At 42.5% G+C, this 20,915-nt stretch overlaps 1 protein-coding gene across 1 annotated transcript in view; it reads left to right on the top strand.

Moving 5' to 3' along the window:
* Window positions 1-20,915, top strand: part of aplp2 (amyloid beta (A4) precursor-like protein 2) — a 62,318-nt gene that overhangs the window by 18,964 nt on the left and 22,439 nt on the right. The window contains exons 2-10 of the mRNA XM_019861189.1: window positions 9,621-9,794; window positions 10,280-10,409; window positions 16,744-16,856; window positions 17,721-17,938; window positions 18,140-18,348; window positions 18,668-18,835; window positions 19,140-19,298; window positions 19,753-19,886; window positions 20,647-20,721. Coding sequence (XP_019716748.1) covers window positions 9,621-9,794; window positions 10,280-10,409; window positions 16,744-16,856; window positions 17,721-17,938; window positions 18,140-18,348; window positions 18,668-18,835; window positions 19,140-19,298; window positions 19,753-19,886; window positions 20,647-20,721 — 1,380 coding nt within the window. The remainder of the gene's footprint in view (window positions 1-9,620; window positions 9,795-10,279; window positions 10,410-16,743; window positions 16,857-17,720; window positions 17,939-18,139; window positions 18,349-18,667; window positions 18,836-19,139; window positions 19,299-19,752; window positions 19,887-20,646; window positions 20,722-20,915) is intronic.

The raw sequence follows: 20,915 nt of genomic DNA, 5'->3' as shown, positions 1-20,915 counted from the left end.
GCCCCCCCCCCCCCCCCCCCCCCCAAAAAAAAAGCAACTCAACTTTTTGGCCTTCTTGTAGAAATCGTTAATCTCTTATGTAATCGCTCAGTGTTGTTTGGATGGGGTGAGAAGAAAATACTGTTTCAAATACAGTTTAGGCTTTACAATTAGGTTTTGAAATTAATGTGTCAAACCGGGCGTAGTGTTTGAAAGTAAGATTTTCATGCCTAGGGTTGTTTTCCCTCCAGCTTGTGTGAATAGCTGGGATGCTTTTGTGCTGGTTTCCGTGGCAACAGGCTATTTGAGGAGTCATTGGGCTCCTTTAGCTAGGTCGAGGGAGACGGAGCCAGGCATGCCAACTGGAATGGTTGCCGCGTCCGCCACCAATTGTAATCATGGCGGTCGTCTCTCGCTGGGCTTTGTCTTTGATTCGACGTGCAACACAAACAGAAGAAATTAGAAACACGTTCGATCATGGCATAGGCTAGAAACCCGACTTTGAAACCCTAAACCTAGTTTAACATTCAAAGCCAGGCTTGAAACCTAAATTTAAAACTCTAACCAAAGCTTGAAACATTCATTTGAAACCTCAATGCAGGGTTGAAACCTTACATGGAAACCATAACCTTGGCTTAATTTGGGACCTGAACCAAGGTGTGGAACCTCGAACCCATGATTAAAACCGTGGTTTGAAACCCTAACCCAGAATCAGAACCCTACCTTAAAACCCTAACCGTGGCTTGAAACCCTCTTTTAAAAGACTAACCAAGTTTCTTAACCCCAAATTTAAACTTCTAACCAAGGCTCGAAACCTCCAACCCAGGTTTAAAAACCCTAATTTGAAAGCCTATCCATGCCTTGAAGCCCTACTTTAAAACCTTAACTTCATCTGAAAATCCCTCTTTGGACCCTTGACCCTGAATTGAAACCCTTCTTTGAAATCTCCACCATTTTTTGAAAGTCACATTTGAAACCTTAGCCCAGTCTTGAAGCCCTATTGCAACCTGAAGCATGCTTGAAATCCTAATTTAAAAGCCTGACGAAACCTTAACCAAGAATCAATACTCTAATTTGAAACCTTTAGCATGGCTTCAAACTAGGGCGGAACAACTAATTTCGAAATCAAATCCACATTGCAATATATTAAAATGCAAATTGAAAATCCCAAAGGCTGAAATAAGGCTCCGCACTAGGGTGGTCCACATTTTCATGGCAAAAAAAAAAGTTTGTCGGATTCGTCGGGCCGGGTCGGAATTCTTGTCGATACTATGGTACAAGGTTCTGTGCAAAATTTCATTCCGATCTGATGATATTTTCCCGTCCCGCAAAGCGGCCAAAGTTTCCACCATAACAACTGGTCTCAATAGGGTGAACATGTGTATTTTAACCGTGCCCTGTTTGCCATGCGTGACACTGGCTGGGCTGAATGTTGCCCGAACGATCACCTCCTGACTAACTAACCATTCCATCGCTGCTCTCAGCAGCCGGAGACAAACTCAAACGCACGCCGAACACACAACGGTCACCTACTGGCGAGCTAATATCTTTCAATTGAAGTCGAGAATCGCCGGCATTCTTACTGGACGCTGAGCTGAGGACGCCTTCACCACTGCTCGTCGGCGCGCTCGTCACCTACGGGTGGTGAACGACTTTGCGGAGAGGGGCGTCGCCCTCATCAGCGCGTTCTGCGGCGCCATCACGCGCGACGAGGAACAGCGACAGCACCTTCTGCAGGTCGTGGAGCGACACCGGGCGTTGCACCCGTGCGCGAAGTAGGCATGGGATGGCACGCACGGCGGATTTCGTTTTTTTTTGCGGTCTAACAGTGTCACTAGTGTTGATGGACATTATAGACAGATGGACAGATAGACAGATGGACCAGTTAACATGGACCAACAATCTCACCAGTGTTGAAGGATAACCACGGTTGCCTTTTTTGCAATACATGCGTTCCTGTCTTCCGTCTTTGAATTATTGCAAGTGCGAACTGAGCAAAACAAAATCCTTACTGTACGGGAGAAACCGTACTACCATTCAGCCCCGTAACATTCTTTCCATAGGGGAAACTTTGGTCGCTCTGCGGGACGGGATAAAATTATCCGATCGGAATAAAATTTTGCACACATCCTTGTGTCATAGTATCGACAAGATTTCCGACCCGGCCCGACGAATCCGACAAACTTTTCCAAAATGGACCACCCTACTCCGCACCAAAACATTTGTGTTACTAAGTGTAATAAATTGGTGATCTATTGTAACACAGGTTAATTTTTAGCGCTTGTCTTTGTTAAAAAAAAAAAAAACAAAAAAAAAACATGGGAACAATACATTGAAAAAAACAATGACATGTTAAAATGCATTCGCAATACTGAGAGGGAGAAAAAAAATCACCATTGATTGATTTGTGTCTGTACAGCTTGCATATTTGGGTCAGGAATGCTTGCGCGTAGCTAGGAACGAAACGTCATCCCCACTTTTTGTTGTGGTCGCAGTCAGTGTCCAGTGGCCGTGAGGACAAAAGAGTGTTTCAGTGGGACGAGGAAGCTTATTTGCATTCCAGCCAGGCTTTGCCCTTCGGATTCAGAGCATGACGCGTCTTTTTTTGTCCTTTTATGACTCTGTGTTTACTGTCCACCCTTTGACACGGGGAAGGGCTTGCCTCGTGTGTGTGTGTGTGTGTGTGTGTGTGTGTGTGTGTGTGTGTGTGTGTGTGTGTGTGTGTGTGTGCGCGCGCGCGTGTGTGGTTATAGGTATGAGGGTGGGTGTCGTTGAATAGCGCCCTTCCACCCTGTCCTGGTGTCCAAGTGATGTTTGTGTAGTGTCTCAGGTCTCGGCCTTCCCACGGCTTCACTGTCTCAGTGAATCACGTCAGTGTGTGTGTGTGTGTGTGTGTGTGTGTGTGTGTGTGTGTGTGTGTGTGTGTGTGTGTGTGTGCGTGCATGCTTGTGGGGGAGTGGAGTGTGAGTGAGTGAGCGAAGGCGCGAGAGGGAGTGTCTGTGTGTGTGAGTGTGTGTGTTTGTTTGTGTGAGGGGTTTGGGGGTGATTGAGTAATGGCCTTCTCAATCTAAATGATTTTTTTTGTCGTTCACGATGGTTGTGTTGTCAGACTACCCGATAAATATCATTCCGTGTCTTGGACCGGGCAAGATATCTCACTACAAGTCCGTCACCGACCAGACCCCGTCCCATCGTCGCGTGCTTCCGTCAAAATTCAGTCCATCGGCGCAGCTGACAAGCAGCTGCCAAAGTCATGTCGACGAAGGCATTATGTGCAAGTGCAATGTTTGTTCAGAAAAGGGCAGTAATAATAATCACAATAATTTTTTTTTTAACAGAAAAAAGGAAAAGAGTATGGACCCATGGATGGTGGGGAGAGGGCGGTATGGGCTGTCTATTTTACGAAAAGAATTTGTTTAATGACACAAATCAGCTATTGGCATTGCAGTTAGCAAACGTTGCATGAGTTGAAATGCAGTGTATCCGTTCCAATATTTCTCCTTTTGTTGAAGTCACTTTTTAAATACCGTTCATTGCATTTGATTGTGTGCGACGCTTCCAGTCTCTCGTCTTATGTGCTGTCGGAGGGCACATTTTTCTTATTGGTCAATGCCGAAGAACCAATCTAATCGGAGGATGACGTTGGACACGTCATACTGCGGCAAGGCAAACAAAAATTCTGACACGGCAGCCTTTCATTGAGTATGTCACACGACACGGGCTATGACGCCTCAAGACAACTCAAAATCAGCTACGTTTTGTCTGTGACACGGCTGTCAGCTCAAAATTGGGCGAAAGTTATGTAATTTGACGGCTAAAATGAGTGTGTTTATGCGTGTGCGTTAGGGTGGTCCATTTTGGAAAAGTTTGTCGGATTCGTCGGGCCGGGTCGGAAATCTTGTCGATACTATGACACAAGGATGTGTGCAAAATTTTATTCCGATCGGATAATTTTATCCCGTCCCGCAGAGCGACCAAAGTTTCCCCTATGGAAAGAATCTTACGGGGCTGAATGGTAGTACGGTTTCTCCCGTACAGTAAGGATTTTGTTTTGCTCAGTTCGCACTTGCAATAATTCAAAGACGGAAGACAGGAACGCATGTATTGCAAAAAAGGCAACCGTGGTTATCCTTCAACACTGGTGAGATTGTTGGTCCATGTTAACTGGTCCATCTGTCTATCTGTCCATCTGTCTATAATGTCCATCAACACTAGTGACACTGTTAGACCGCAAAAAAAAAACGAAATCCGCCGTGCGTGCCATCCCATGCCTACTTCGCGCACGGGTGCAACGCCCGGTGTCGCTCCACGACCTGCAGAAGGTGCTGTCGCTGTTCCTCGTCGCGCGTAATGGCGCCGCAGAACGCGCTGATGAGGGCGACGCCCCTCTCCGCAAAGTCGTTCACCACCCGTAGGTGACGAGCGCGCCGACGAGCCGTGGTGAGCTTCGGGCTGCCCAACAAGCCACACTTCGGTGGCTGAGCGTGAGCGTCTTGCAGTTGCAGCGGCCATGCTGAACGCAGGCACAGCCACGACTAACGCAATACGCAACGCTTCTCCTGGCCCAGCAGGAACTGCCGATCCTCGTGCTCTTTTTTTTTTTTTTTTTTTCGATGTCGAAAAGCGTCCTCAGCTCAGCGTCCAGTAAGAATTCCGGCGATTCTCGACTTCAATTGAAAGATATTAGCTCGCCAGTAGGTGACCGTTGTGTGTTAGGCGTGCGTTTGAGTTTGTCTCCGGCTGCTGAGAGCAGCGATGGAATGGTTAGTTAGTCAGGAGGTGATCGTTCGGGCAACATTCAGCCCAGCCAGTGTCACGCATGGCAAAATACACGGTTAAAATACACATGTTCACCCTATTGAGACCAGTTGTTATGGTGGAAACTTTGGCCGCTTTGCGGGACGGGAAAATATCATCAGATCGGAATGAAATTTTGCACAGAACCTTGTACCATAGTATCGACAAGAATTCCGACCCGGCCCGACGAATCCGACAAACTTTTTTTTTTGCCATGAAAATGTGGACCACCCTAGTGTGCGTGCATGCATGCATGTCTGTGTGTGTGGGTGTGTGGGGAGCCATGTGGTACTGAGTGAGTGAGTGTGAGTGTGAATACATGTGGGTGTGGGTGTGGTTTCACACCCGACGATCCTACTTAGGCATCGAGTCACCACAGGGAAGGATTAGGTGGATTTCACCATACCAGGCATTTCTCTGCAGTCACATGGCCCATAAGCATTCTGGGAAAAGTCTTAAATCGAGACAATCCGAGAGGTGCGGCCATTTTGTCATGGGATGCCAGGCCCGATGTTTTGGAAAGCACACACACAGTACACAAAGTCCACAGATACTTTGACCGTCCATTTTTGTTTCCTGTTTACTTCCTCCCAGGATGGGTGTATGCCGTGTTTGATTTGGCGTTATGTCATTGTGCATCCCAACGGGCCCTGCGATGTGTTTGTGTGTGTCGGCTATCTCTCGCTCTCAAACACACACGCTCAAACACAAAACTGGATTATCTTATTTGGATCCAACCCAGGTGCTTGTGTAGCAGGTGACTTGTGTTGTTACAATCTTGTCTAGGAAAAATGTTGCACACCACCCACCGCCAACTACAAGCACAATCCTAAACGAGTGGCTCCACATTAGGGGGGAATTTCTGGAATAACCTGACATGCACCAGAACCTTTACTTTTATTTTCCCTCAAAGTTTCAATACTTTTTGCACAACTTGATGTTCTTTACCATCCATCTGGAGACATCATTGAGATGCAATAGAACAGGGGTCCTCTACCGCCGGACCGGTACCGGTCCGCAGGTCATTTGGTGCCGGGCCGCACAGAAAGAATAAATAACTTACATTCCTTCAGTTTGATTCCTTTTCGGAATCTGAAAGATGTTTTATTTTGAAAAATTATCGGTTATATCAAACTACAGTATGTCACTTTTGACGCAGGTGAATGCGCACTTCTCGGTCACGTGATAGGTTCCCGCATAAAAAACAAACGTCTTTGAAATGTTTTTTTCAAGAAGGGGGTAAAGGCCCAGCTAGGAGACAGAAGAGGAGCCTCCGAATTTCAATAAAGAGAAGGCTACATTTAATAGACAGTATCAGGAGTCCTCTTTCAAATATGGCTTTATCTCAATGGGAGATTCACATGCACCAAGCCTACTCAGCATAGTAAGCGGCGATGGTGAGTCGTATTTTTCATGCACTTTTTATTTACGGTGTATCTTATTTTGAAGGCACGTTTAAACGTTACCATAGCGACCAGAGAATGTTGCAGCCAGATAGGACGTCCCTCGTGTCATGATTCGTGTTTATTATTATGTTTCGAAAATACTACACTTTTCATGCAGGTCATATCATATTATATTGTTGTATCTATCCAGCCTTAAAGGCCGCTCCCTGAAAATATTGTCTGACATTAAACCGGTCCGCGGGGCAAAAAAGGTTGAGGACCTCTGCAATAGAATATCAAATGCAGAGGGTGTCTGTGGATAAGCAATAAACACAGTTACTCCTGAACACTAATGTCTCCCACAGAAATGGGCCTTCTGTAACTAGTGGATGGCGTAAACATGAAGCTTGCGTCTCAAGGCGACGTTACTATCTGCAGTTTGGAATCATTGTAATTTGGAAAGCACCAACAATGTATTGTAATGTCTGTGAATTGAGTATTTCCGAGGAACTGAGATTTGTTCATTTCAATTTCGTGATTAGTTTAGTAGTCCATGTTCCATGAAGCTGCCACGCATGTTTTTGGAATGTGGGTGGAAACGGGAGCATCCGGATAAAACCCACGCAGGCACGGGGAGAACATGCAAACTCCACACAAGAAGGCTGGATGTAGAATTGTGGAATCAATTCTGTCTGTAAAAAGTAGCGAACAGTGTGGGTATTTCAGGAATGTTCCCAAGATGTCACGATAACAACACTGTTTACACACAGGGTGTTACTGGTTAAACGTATTAATTTCACTTTAGTATGACCTTTGCCTCCTGTCTTTGTCCCACATGTTCCATGATGTTAATTAGTGCCAAGAGCCATCTACCGAACCCTTTTGACCTGTTAATGGACACGTGGAATCCCGTTTGCCTTTATACGACATGCACAAAAAAAAATCAAAAAAAAAATATTCACTCAGGATTCCGCTGTGAAATGTGAGACTGTTTCACTGAACACAACCCAATTATTGTGTTGTATGAATGGCAACAGGTTTATTGTATTTTCTGCCATCTAGTGGAAGAATATTTTATTGTTCTACTTGTCACCATGTGTCACTGGTAAAGCTAGATGAGCAAAGATGCGTTATTTGTATTCTGGAGATAATAATTTGACAATTTGTCGATAAGGTTTCTATTCAGAGGTGATTGAGTTGGAGCATGACAACAGAAATTGCAGTTTGCCCTTCACAAAGGTGCCTACGCTCACATTTTTGGGGAGAACCTATCCTGCATTAATTGCTAAAAAACTCACCATTTGGCTGTTGTTGTTGGGGGGTTTTTTTTTGTTTGTTTGTTTGTTGTTTTTTTTGTGTTTTTTTTTTGTTTTTTGTTTTTTTTTGCACAGGCCAAACAATAGGATTGCTTTGCCATCATTCGGTAACATCATGGTGCTGTAGTGAGTTGAGGAGCTTCATTTTTAGTGTAAATGAAGCTCCTAATATATTAGTATTTGTTTTTCTGTAGTGTTGATTTTAAATAATATCCTGGTATTAAACAAATCGGATTAATTAATTAATCAAAACAATAGTTTAATATTACAATAACTGCGTTGCAGCCTTAGTATGCTTACTTAATGTAATGCCCTCACGTGGAGAGCCACAGTCACTGACGCACTTGCCAGCAGTTTATTTAACAGGAGAAACAGTCAAACGACAAAATGAAAACACTCACGGCCACAGCTCATGCCCAGATTCTCACGCCACGCCACCAGGCCCCATTTCTGAAAGAAACAAACAATACACAGATACCACAATACAAACGGTATGTTTCTATATGCTGTATGCTTGCAATTTGTGTATGTTTTCAAATATATTTGATTCCTCAGATTCCTGCATTTTAAATCGCATTAGTGCTCGTCCCCAAAATGCCTGTCGCATCCTCTGGTGAGCGAATGAGGATGTGTGCGTGTGTGCGCGTGCGTGTGTGTGTGTGTGTGTGTGTGTGTGTGTGTGTGTGTGTGTGTGTGTGTGTGAGAGAGAGAGAGAGAGGCTCGAGGGTGGGTGGGGGTGGGTGTGTGTGTGTGTGTGTGTGTGTGTGTGTGTGTGTGTGTGTGTGTATCTTAGCAGAGTCGACAATTCTGCAGCTCATCACGCAGGCCAGCCGGCCAGCCAGCCAGCCATTCGGCCATTGATTACGCAGCACTTACTTTGTTGCACCTCTGCGGTGGTCTGCACTTGTCATTGGCACACGTGGCGGGGGTGGGGGGGAGGAAAACATAATAGTCAAGGAAATAATGATATGGTCCCTATTTAGGCATCACTCCTATTTTCACAATAAAGTCCCAATATTTTTAAATTTTTTCCAAGAGATATCCAATATAAATCAAGTAACCACTTTGCCCAATAGACAAACATTTGCACTTCTATTCATACCAATGGGACAATGTATAGTCTCCGATGAACATGTTTTTAAGATCTGGGTGGAAAACTCACAAACCCAGAGCCTCAGAACAGTAAGGCAGGCACCCATACCATTCGACCAACATTATGTGCTTCCTAAGTGTCTATAAATATACTTGTGGCCACAGTCTGTAGTGAACCTAGCAGGGGAGTGAATGATCCACCTGAGGATCAGGAATGAAACGTTCCTGTTGTTGAAGCGTGACAGAGCGCACTTTGCTCCCACCAGACCAAAACCTTGCGCACGAATCCAAACGTAACTCTCCCTGACTTCCAGTGGCTAGCTGTGCGTTTGACACCTCTCCTTTCAGTGGGGACTTACGTACTTGACTTCATACCACCGCCATCATGTTGCAATTGCAGAAACAACCAATACAATACAAGATGCAATACAACAACACATACTGTGCCTTGTAGAGTACATCATCAGGACCACTTAGAACAGTTAAGATGCCTAATAGCATATTTGCCCAAGTCCTTTTCAAATATAAATTATTACAAAGTATTTTAAAAATGAAATACATTAGAACAATGTAAAACAGTCAACTGCTTGTAATTGACGTCTTTCACATAAGCAGTAAGGGACCGTAAAGAAATTATATTATGCGCTATATTTATATTTTTGATTAATCGTCTGATTACCCAGTTACCTAAATTTTATTCTGACCAATGTAGGAAAAGGCATCGCCCTCAAAAAAAAAAAGAAATCCATATCGATGCACCCATGAAGTTACATCCCATTGCTAATATAGCTAAAGGGACATGGGCCAATACTACTGAATCTCAAGGTTCTGGACAGATTAGATTGACCTGGCAACACATAGAGGCTGACGTCTGATTGGGCGGAAAAACATACAACATCCCCATACATGCACTTGAAGCAATACAACAAAGAGAAAGCTGCCAAACAAAGACAAATATTCAAATTCATGTTGTCAATGTAGTTCAGTGCTTCTGAAAGACTGCCATTTTGGTTAATTGGCCTTTTTTTAAATCTACATATATATCTTGTAGGCGCTGGCAGCCAACGCAGGCACCGGGTTTGCCATGTCCGAGCCGCAGGTGGCCATGTTCTGCGGCAAGCTCAACATGCATGTCAACATCCAGACGGGCCGCTGGGAACCTGATCCATCCGGAACCAAGAGCTGCGTAGGTACCAAGGAGGCCGTGTTGCATTACTGTCAGGAGGTAAGTCACCATTTTCTAAAGCTCAAAACCAACCGAGATGAAACTTCTCAAAGCATCTTGAAATTGACTCTTGTAAAATTCAAAATGAAAAAAAATAAACCCACTTATTTGGTCTCACAATATTGACTTTTTTGTCAATTGTTTTTCACACGACTTTTTTTCCTTGAAAAAATATGACTATTCATATGGTATTAAAACTTTTCTTGAAAAAAAAAAAATCTGACTTTTATCAAGAAAAAAACAACTTGTTGAATCCTGTTTTCTTATAGATTTTTATCTTGAAAATATGCAGTTTTTCACATCAAAAAAATGTATGCCTTTTTTTTTTTTTTTTTTTACAACTTTGTCTCATCTTAAATGACTTTTTTTCTTGGCAAAATGTCGCTGTTTTATAGAATGATTTAATCCCCCCTTCTCTTGAAAATCCACTCACACTATCCCCCATCCCCCTCTGTGATTATTGACTACCACTGTGTTTTTCGCAGATGTATCCTGAGCTCCAGATCACCAATGTGGTGGAGGCCAACCAGCCACTGCACATCGACAACTGGTGCAAGAAGGAGAAGAAGGTGTGCAAGGGGCACGGCCACACTGTGGTGCCTTACAAATGCCTCGGTAAGCGCTCGCTCATCTCACGGGTCCTCGCGACAGTCGCTTTCGATGCAACGGGGCGGATGAAGTGAGAGTCAAATGCGATACTTACCTAAAAATAGCTTGAAGAATACAGTTGCATTATTTTTAATTACTAGAATCAACACATACACTACATCGTCCTCGATATGAAATCAAAGTTGCTTTCACAATGCGCAATTTTACATTTTGAGTATTCATAGTGTCTCAAAGACAGATTTGTACAAAGTCTTCATTGTGTGAAACAGCGGGCAGGATTCAGTCACATGAATTGGCGGCAACAGCCGAGGGAGCACAACATTTTTTTCAAAGATGCACGAGTCCATGTCTCAAGGCTGGAAATGATTTGACAAAACTGATGTCGGTTCAAAAAAAAAACATTTTGGGATGTGCTGAAAAAAGATAAACCGTGAAGAGCAATTCACTCAAACCAAATGGAGGATCACGTGACTTTGCAACTTCACAAACACGACTACTGCTTAAAGCTGAGCAACACACGCATGAAACCCTCGCCAAGTTGAGCGAACCCGTACTGTACTGCCGACAAAGCAAATAAACATTGCGACACATCACTAACGCCACTGTCACATACCTTGCTTTTTGCAAGCGGGTAAAAATTTGCCGGATGTTTGATATTCGCTTAATATTCAGTACTTAGACGCTGCATTTTAGCTACATTAGTAACTATATCACAGCCGTATTTCTATTGCCGTGTTCAGGACCGTCCACAAATGTCATATTTCAGCGCCCATGGCACAAATGACAATATATCAAACGAAAGATGTTTTTTTTCCCCTTTATTCTGACTGCTGTAGTAGTTGGTTGGAAGTGGTAGTGAAGCTTTGCTAATATCTCAAAGGAGCAACTGAATGAAGTAAATTGTCAGAAATATTCACAAAAACAATGGAAACGCTCTATCTAGCTTGGGCATCTGTCAAAGTTGAACATTGTTAAATATTGCCGTGGAATATCGTTGTACGGTGTTTTACAGAAGATGTATGAAGCAATTTAAAATCTAAACAAGAGCTGTTGTTCAGAACCACTGTTGATCTATAATTGTTCTGTGAAGCAAATTCACAGTATTTCAGTAGACTATCACCAAATTATCGTTATCCAATTTTTTTTGAAAACATACAGGTATATCGAGATTTTATTTATTTATTTATTTATTTTGCCCATATCGCCCACCCCTTGTTTTATCATTGTGAGAGTAAAGTCATCGGAAAAAATAAATCATCACGATGCCTTCCGAATAGCTCGGTAAGTGCTCATCTCAAGTGTCCTCACTGTCCTTTGTGTGTGTATGTCAGTGTGTTTGTGTCTGTGTGAGAGATCTTCTAATCTGTCTCTGGCGCAATATTGAACTTGGATGTGAGGTGACTAATGTTAGCCCGGTGCAGCAGACTGCTTCCGTCTGTCACAGTGGATGCCTCCAGGGCCGCAGCCGTTATTTATTATTGGCGAGGAGGCTTGTTATGCAATAAAACACGATCTGATTTTTTTTTTTCTCCCTTCCGGCTCAACCCGAGACCATAAACTCCTATTGACGTGCAGGGTCAGCAAGCAGAAGGTCTGCTGCAGCATACTCCCTCCTGGCCCCACTCCGTTTTGCGGGGGTGGGAAACCTTTGGCATGGCCCTCTGTCGCACGCAAAAGGTTTAAATCCAGTCACCATGCAGTGAGAGAAACAAATAAAACATCTGAGCGATGGTTATCAAAAAGTCTAAAAACCATTTATGTGGCAGGCAGGGGTCTGATGAGACAAATTGTTGCGATAATAATAATAATAAAAATAATGAAAATTTAGAGGCATATTGCAAAAATTACCGGTAACTACTTTTTATAGAAAAGGACACATTTTAATGACTTGTATAATTTACAGGAAAGAACTTGTAATATTAAAATAAGAGTTCTATTTTTTACAAACAAGATACATTTCACATGGAAAATTGTCTTTTTTTTTGTTTAGTTAAAATAATGTTGCAAGAAAAAAGTCGTAATATTACCAGAATATTATTTGTTCTGATGAAAAACAGACTTAATTAAATAGGTTAAAAAAAAACTTTTTTGTGTGTGAAAACCGGCAGTCTTTCGATAATTATTTTTTAAATATTCCTAGTATAATTGAAAAAAAAGACAAGTCAGAATTATTTTCAAAGGAAACAGCATTTCTCCAACATGAATATTCTTATTTCTCAACATAAAAAAATAGTTATCTATGTTTTTGAGGGGAAAGTTGTAATACCATGAGAATCAACTCATATTTTCATTTGATGAAAAAGTTTTGATATTAAGAGAGTGTCAAGGTGAGGCAGCTTTTTTTTTTATTTTTTTTTTTATGCACATTACCTACATAAGGTGCATGGTTACTCAATGTGCTAACTGCAAAGAGACAACTAAAAGCATTTACAAACAACAGTTCAAGGACATTCAGAGGCAAGGCCAAGAAAACAAAAGTATCTGACTAAAATTCCTAAAACTTAAATGACAACATTTATAAACATCCATGTCCAACCTTAAAAACATTTACAACATTTTAAAAGTAAGGCATTCAAGACCCAAACCATTCAGTGATTTATAGACGAGAAGCATAATTTAAAAAATCTATTCTTCAGCTGACTGGGAGCCAGCGTGAAGCTTATAGGACTGGACTAAACTAGAATAATATATATTTTTCTCGGACTAAAAACACAACGGAAAACAGTCTTGTGCTGCGTGCAGTTTTTTTCACATTTTACTTTCTTCATATTTTATGTTACAGCCTGATTCCAAAATTGATTACATTTGTTTTGGAATAAGGCTGTAATATAACAAAATGTGGAAAAAGTAAAAGCGCTGTGAATATTTTGAACTGAATGCCATGTCACGTAACTGTCCTCGTTTCTGGATGCAATTTGGAACAAGACAACACACGCCTGACTGGCGACTGGCGAGAATCGCAAACACAATCACAAGTGAGCTTGGGAGGGAAAAAAAGATGAAGGAAAAATAACATCAAACCAAGTCCTCCTGTGCTGCACCATCTTTCTGCCACTCTTACTCAGGCCGGAAGCCTTTTTTACTGTTTGAGTCGTGCCGCCGGCTCGCTGTCCGTGATTGAAAAAATCCATTAGTGTTTGCGCCGGACTGTGAAAATGGCAACAATTCATGAGCATTCTTGGCAGCGGGTGAAGGCGAATGATTTTTTTTTTTTTTTTTTTTTTAATGTTCATACAGCAAACATCACGACTGGAGACAGGCTAAACTCAGAATACAGATGAAGACAATTTCAGGCTGAATTTTTCCACTTGCCGACAGATAAAGATCCAAACCAAAGCCGGAGACAAGCTATTTAAGTGAATATGAGCAGTGGTGGAAAAGCAGCAGTTCAAATACAGATTTATGTATTGTTTAAAAAAATAGATGGGAATACGAACTTAAAGAATAAACTCGGATTAAATCGCAATACTGAGGGAAGAAAAGTCCATCCATCCATGTATTTTCAACACCACTTATCCTGAACTGGGCCGCGGGGAGTTGCTGGAGCCTATCCCAGCTGTTTTAGGGCAGAAGGCAGACTACACCTTGAACTGGTCGCCAGTCACTCGCAGAGCACATATAGAGACAAACGACCATTCACACCCACATCCACAGAGTGGAACCGATCCCACGCTGCCCGCACACAAGTCTGGTACCACTACCCATCAGCGACTGGAAGAAAAGTAACAATTACAAAATTTCCCCAAATCGTTGAGCCCTAGAGTCCATGTAAGAATTTCCCACAATTCCTCAGGCCGATTCTGTGCTTTGATTTGTGACCAAATTTTGACAAACAAGCACTGTTTAGTGGCGGCGTCAAGTCACCTTAAAACTGTTCTTCAAAAAGAGACTTCAATCTGATTTTTGCCACTTGCAGTTAAAATTTACTTTCAAACTAAACAAAGAGAAGCCTACCTGAATTTAAAACAACCACACAACCCAGCCTAGCTCTACTAGCTCAATTTAACAATGCAAAACACCATTGACCGGCTAGCGAAAACTGACAACTAATGTGCCTGCAGCTAACTGAGGTGTTTTGACCGTCTCCGTGTACATCCGTTTGTATGTTTGAATGTATGAGGCACGCCAAGGCGCGCAAATGAGAAGGAACAGCAAATGTCCATTGAAGCAAAGAACGTGGCCAAAATGTTCAACGTTTTGTACAATGATGATGACATTATTATTGATGCAGCACAGTGATTTGCTGCACAATAGTAAACATTTTGATCAACCAATGAAATGAGTTTTCAGGTTGACTTAATTAGGTAGTGGAACGCAATTGAGTATCTTTGAGCCAACCAAATGAGTCAAACTTCCGGTTTGGCTGTCAACTTTGATTTGTAGTCACAGGCTCTAATCTGCCGTGTCTGTGTGATTCAGCCTGGGATTATTTTATTCAGGGGCTCGTTCCCTTCAACGCCGGAGAGAGCATTTTGCGGCCTGTCATCCGGCGTGCATGCAGCTGCTAATTTAATTGCCTCAAACTGCACATTTAATGCTGAAGGAGCCCATTCATTTGTCATTCTATTTCACGCCGGCATACAAAAGGCAACTCTCCGTGAACTCTAGTGTTCCACAAAGGAGGATGGAATTCCAATTTGCTAACCATTTTCCCAAGCCACTCTTGCCTTGATTTTTGTTTGCCTTTTGAGGCACACTTCTGCAGAAAGTGTTGTTTGAACTCCATCTGAGATTTGCTCCTGTCACGCATGATGATGAGCATGATGATCCGTTTTGTTTGACTTTGAAAGGATACTTGGTTTTAATGCCCAAATTTCAACCCATTTGGCATTATTCCTCAGAGTTTGATTTCCAGATTTATGTTGGTGCGTTGAACAGCTAAATTTTGTTTTCCTTTGAAGGCACTGTTTTGCAGAAAATGTGACACCTGTTTCACTGGAAATTTGGGCTTGAATTATTCTTCAATGGCCGGCCCAGTGGTCTAGTGGTTAGCACGTTGACCTCACAGTGTAGAGGTCGTGTGTTCAATCCTGGCTCCTTCCTTCCTGTGTGGAGTTTGCATGTTTACCCCCGGCCTGCGTGGGTTTTTTCTGGGTACTCCGGTTTCCTCCCACATTCCAAAAACATGCATGACAGGCTGATTGAACACTCTAAATTGTCCCTAGGTGTGAGTGTGAGCGCGAATTATTGTTCGTTTCTGTGTGCCCTGCGATTGGCTGGCAACTGGTTCAGGGTGTCCCCCGCCTACTGCCCGAAGACAGCTGTGATAAGTTCCAGCATGCGTGAGGATAAAGCGGTTCAGAAAATGGATGGGTGGATGGATTAGTCTTCAAGGTTTTATATTAAAACTCATCACCATGTTTTGAGTTAGTTATTTGTTTGACTTTGGAAGCATATTTCCCCGAAAAATGGGCGGTGGACTCCAAATTGTCATTCGTCTGGCACCAAACTAGTTTCACTTGCCTGAAATATTTGTTCAGATTTCAAACATCACACAAAACAATGCAGATTTTTTTTTCTTTTTTTTGGGGGGGGGCATGTCTTTACAGAAAATTGCTATGAAAAAGAGAATACAATAAAAATTGCTACATATACCTGAAGCAAATTTGTCAGGCCTGAAGTGCAGGGATAAGCAGCAGCTCGAGAGCACGCTGCAATTTGCAGCTCGCCCGTCCTCCTCTCCTTCCATGCTACCCCCTAATTTTCCAAAACGCTGCCTTCCACACTGGACGAACCACCAAACGAGCTGTTATCGGAGTGCTCCCTCCCCTCCCTTGTTACTCAACCTCCCAGACTCTCTGTTTTTGTTTTTTTTTGGTCTGGTCTCCGAACTCTCTTGAACAGAAGCTCTTCTATTCCTGCTTCTCCACCGTGTGGCTTTCCAACTGTTATCCATTATTTTCTTCGTAATGGCCCCGGTTGACATGCATACTTGCTTGCTTACTCATGGGCCTAAACATTAGGTACACTCAAAATACACAACGCCATACTGGAGCTTCATCAAGAGCTCTTCTTCTTAAAATCAGTCTGATTATCAGTTTGCGTGAACCTCACTTTTGGTCCTACAATTATTCGTCCTGCCTAAATTCCCACTTAAATCACCCTCACTATTTTTTACAAGCAGGTCGAGAAGAGAAAAGCACACACCCACACATGGGCTGAACAATTCATTAAATTCAAATCGACCTTGCAACATTGTAAAATGCAATTCTTAACCCTCATGTGGTATCTTTACTTTCGGAGAGGTTGATCCTCCTCAAAATCTGAACTTTTTGGTCAGCAGCGCCTCCGAGGAAGTGTGCAATAACGAGATTTTATTGATTTTTTTGTTATGTTGCAGTGGGTGAGTTTGTGAGTGACGTGCTGCTGGTTCCAGAGAAGTGCAAGTTCTTCCACAAGGAGCGAATGGACCTGTGCGCTAGTCACCAACAGTGGCACGGCGTGGCCAAGGAGGTAACACGGGATACACAGATCACATGACTTGACTCCAGTGTTGTAGTGCAGATTGGGGGAGTCGTCTTTACCTGTGGTTTGGAACAGGGGACGACCGATTTAGGTTGGTTGGTCGCCCTTGCTCGAAATTGTCCATTGGTGTTATTGTGACATTCGAGTCAGATTTACTAATGTATGAGACAAACAGATATATATATATATATTTAATGGCATATTTGCCATTAAATTACTGAATTAAACTTTTACTACCTCTTCGTTTTCCTCACAACTACACCAGCAAGTTTGTTTTGGCTTCTTGAATCAAGTCTGCATGTGCCCAATTAGAAGATAGACTACTCCACTGCATGAGAAGGGAGGCTTGAGCAGTCGAAATAATCATGGTAGATTGAGCATTTTAATGTGTTTTTAAGCACTTGAATGAACCAAAACAATATTTTCTCTTGAATTTAGATTGGAGGAACGTGCAGTTATCCGTTTTTTAGGAGATGTTTTGGGGTGCATGCAATTGCCTAAATTGTAAAGCCACTTGGTGAGCTCGAGTACAGTCTAACCTCACCCTTTTTTCTGTGGTTTTATGTGACCAGCAAAACAATGTAAAACAAATACTGTATTAAGCATATTAGCTTGACTATGGAGAATGCTAAGAATGCATCTTGAAATTGTTTGAGACATGTAGAAAGACAAACTGGCCTTCTTACCCAGTTAGTGAGGGATTGCGCAATCTGAGTTTAGGCTTGGCAGGCCATTTCCACGCTTCACATCTCGCCTGTGTATTTGACCAGGAAATAAAAAATTGAACAAATCCTGGACATTATTGGGTTGAAAATGTACGGCTGAATGATTGTCATCACGTTTCATCCTGAGGCATGCTCCAAAAGCTCGACGGTGCTGCACAGCTACGGCATGCTGCTCCCATGCGGCACCGATAAGTTCCACGGCACAGAGTTCGTCTGCTGCCCGCCTTCCCGCACCGAGGAGTCGGCCGATTCAGCCCCCGAGCATGAGGAGGAGGAGGAAGACGTGGAGGATGAGGAAATCGATGAGGCCAAGCTGGATGAAGACGAGGACGCCCTTGAGAACAGGTTCCATGAGTTACTCCTCGTGTTGGCCTCCTCCAAGTTCTGTGTTTAAGTGGTGCAGAACATCCCTGTAGTTTATGTGAACAAATTTTAGTTTGTTTGTTATATTTGCCTCTTAAGTTAGAACCATCCTCTTTTTCTCAAAATTTTGCAGTGATATAATTATTAACTTTGTGCATAATTTGTTCTGTCTCCTTATTGTAGCGAGGCTCCGGCTGTCGAGCAACCCACGCAGAAAGAGGAGCCGCTGGATGAGGAGGACACAGAGGAAGACGTGGATGAGGCAGATGAAGAGGATTACCACTATGTCTACGAGGATGAAGAGGCAGATAACGATGAAGATCACAACCGAGACAGCAGCAGAATGTCGGACAGCCGTGAGGACGAGGACAAGACTCTACAAGAAGTCAAAGGTTCTTCTTCTTTTTTTTTTTCCAATGACAATTAATTGTCTTGGTCATGTGACATGGGCAGCCCCTCATTGCTAGGCAGAATTCTAAAGTTGAAATTAAAATTGATGAAATTGTGTATTATACTGTGCACACAAAATACTGTGGCTACACAATACACACTTGCGGACAGGAAGTAGGTATGATTGTGCAATTAAAATTTGAATTAATCGGCGCATACTTCCTGGACAGCAAATCAAGTGCAGAATCCCCAGAAGCAGTGTACATACAGTATTAGGTTGTATTTCCACTACTGACTTCCCATTGATGGGCCCCCCTGCAGCCGTGTGCACCCTGGAGGCGGAGACAGGGCCCTGCAGGGCCTCCATGCCCCGCTGGCACTTCGACCTGAGCCAGAGAAAGTGTGTGCTCTTCATCTACGGAGGCTGCGCGGGAAATCGCAACAACTTTGACTCGGAGGAGTACTGCATGGCCGTGTGCAAGCGACTCGGTGAGTGACAGCTTGTCAGTTGCACTAAGGCTTTAAAATTATATTTGAAGTTGTTTTTGGGGAGGGTAATATGTGGTACAGTTTGAAATGAGTGAAGAATCATGTTAATAATTGGGAGGCTTATTTTTATACAAAATTGCCCAGCCCTAGTTCACTGTACAGTATAAAGAGCTAAAGATCGTGTCCAAAAACAAAATCGCGAAAAAATTAATTCACCAAGCATGAATAGGCAGGGGTTCACTGCACTTTATTTCCAATCCCATTTTTTGTTAATATTGGTTTGGCGGATATTTTGGTTCGGCAGCCACGCTCCCGACACCTCAGCCAGCCGACGACGTGGACATCTACTTTGAGACGCCAGCAGATGACAAGGAGCACAGTCGCTTCCAGAAGGCCAAGGAGCAGCTAGAGATCAGGCACCGCAACCGCATGGAGAGGGTGAGCCGGGGGATGTACCACACCTGCTAAAATACTCAAACTCACCGGCGGATGTACCACACCTGCTAAAATACTCAAACTCAAAGAGGCAGTTTGAGAGTTCGTCAAAAGTGCTCAGCTGTTATGCCTGGCAAGAGGCAAAACATACAAAACAAAAAATGTCTCAAAACAAAAAATAATTGGGGTAAAAAAAAAATTAAAGTCTGAGGAAAAAAATACAATACAAAAATATTACAAAATAATGCAAACTTCAATCAGAAAAGAGAGAATAAAATAGAAAATGATACGAACTATGAAAAAGAGAATACAATTAAAAACATAAATACAAGTTTAAAAAATGACCAAAAAATGTCAGCAAAAAATATTAAAAAATATCTTTTAAGACGTTCATTATACAATACATAAATGAACGTCACTGCACTTTATTTCCAATCCCATTTTTTGTTAATATTGGTTTGGCGGATATTTTGGTTCGGCAGCCACGCTCCCGACACCTCAGCCAGCCGACGACGTGGACATCTACTTTGAGACGCCAGCAGATGACAAGGAGCACAGTCGCTTCCAGAAGGCCAAGGAGCAGCTAGAGATCAGGCACCGCAACCGCATGGAGAGGGTGAGCCGGGGGATGTACCACACCTGCTAAAATACTCAAACTCAAAGAGGCAGTTTGAGAGTTCGTCAAAAGTGCTCAGCTGTTATGCCTGGCAAGAGGCAAAACATACAAAACAAAAAATGTCTCAAAACAAAAAATAATTGGGGTAAAAAAAAAATTAAAGTCTGAGGAAAAAAATACAATACAAAAATATTACAAAATAATGCAAACTTCAATCAGAAAAGAGAGAATAAAATAGAAAATGATACGAACTATGAAAAAGAGAATTCAATAAAAACATAAATACAAGTTTAAAAAATGACCAAAAAATGTCAGCAAAAAATATTAAAAAAACAATACATAAATGAACGTCTTAAAAGAAGAAAAGACCCACATGAACATACACAGTGTTGGAAACAAAACTAAATATAGTAAAAAGTTGAGATATTTATTCAGTCTTCAACAATATACATATTCCTAAATCATAAATACAAGTTTAAAAAATGACCAAAAAATGTCGGCAAAAAATATTATTAAATATCTTTTAAGACGTTCATTATACAATACATAAATGAACGTCTTAAAAGAAGAAAAGACCCACATGACATACACACAGTGTTGGAAACAAAACTAAACATAGTAAAAAGTTGAGATATTTATTCAATCTTCAACAATATACATATTCCTAAAGATTGGCATGCTGAGTGTCACACAAAGATGACTGGAAATGGTCACACTTGTCTTATTGTTGATCTTGAGTCTTTTCTCCTCATGGCGGCAGGTGAGGAAGGAGTGGGAGGAGGCTGACCGCCAGGCCAAGAACCTGCCCAAGGCTGAGAGGCAAACTTTGGTCCAGGTCAGTCACCGCTCCCTGTGGTTGGGTCAGCTAGGACACCGTAGCACGCTTTCTTTGACCATTACATTGGAACTAAAACAGGGGTGTCAAATTCATTTTTTTCGCGGACCACTTTGGAGTTATGTCTTTCCTCAACGGGACGGGCCGTTATGAAACCAGTGGAACCAAATAAATGTTTAATCGTCTCATCATAT

Source organism: Hippocampus comes, unplaced genomic scaffold (genome assembly GCF_001891065.2).
Source record: "Hippocampus comes isolate QL1 unplaced genomic scaffold, H_comes_QL1_v1.1 scaffold122, whole genome shotgun sequence".
Lineage (NCBI taxonomy): Eukaryota > Metazoa > Chordata > Actinopteri > Syngnathiformes > Syngnathidae > Hippocampus > Hippocampus comes.
The sequence above is the reverse complement of the archived record's forward strand: the minus strand, read 5'-3'. Positions and strand labels throughout refer to the sequence as shown.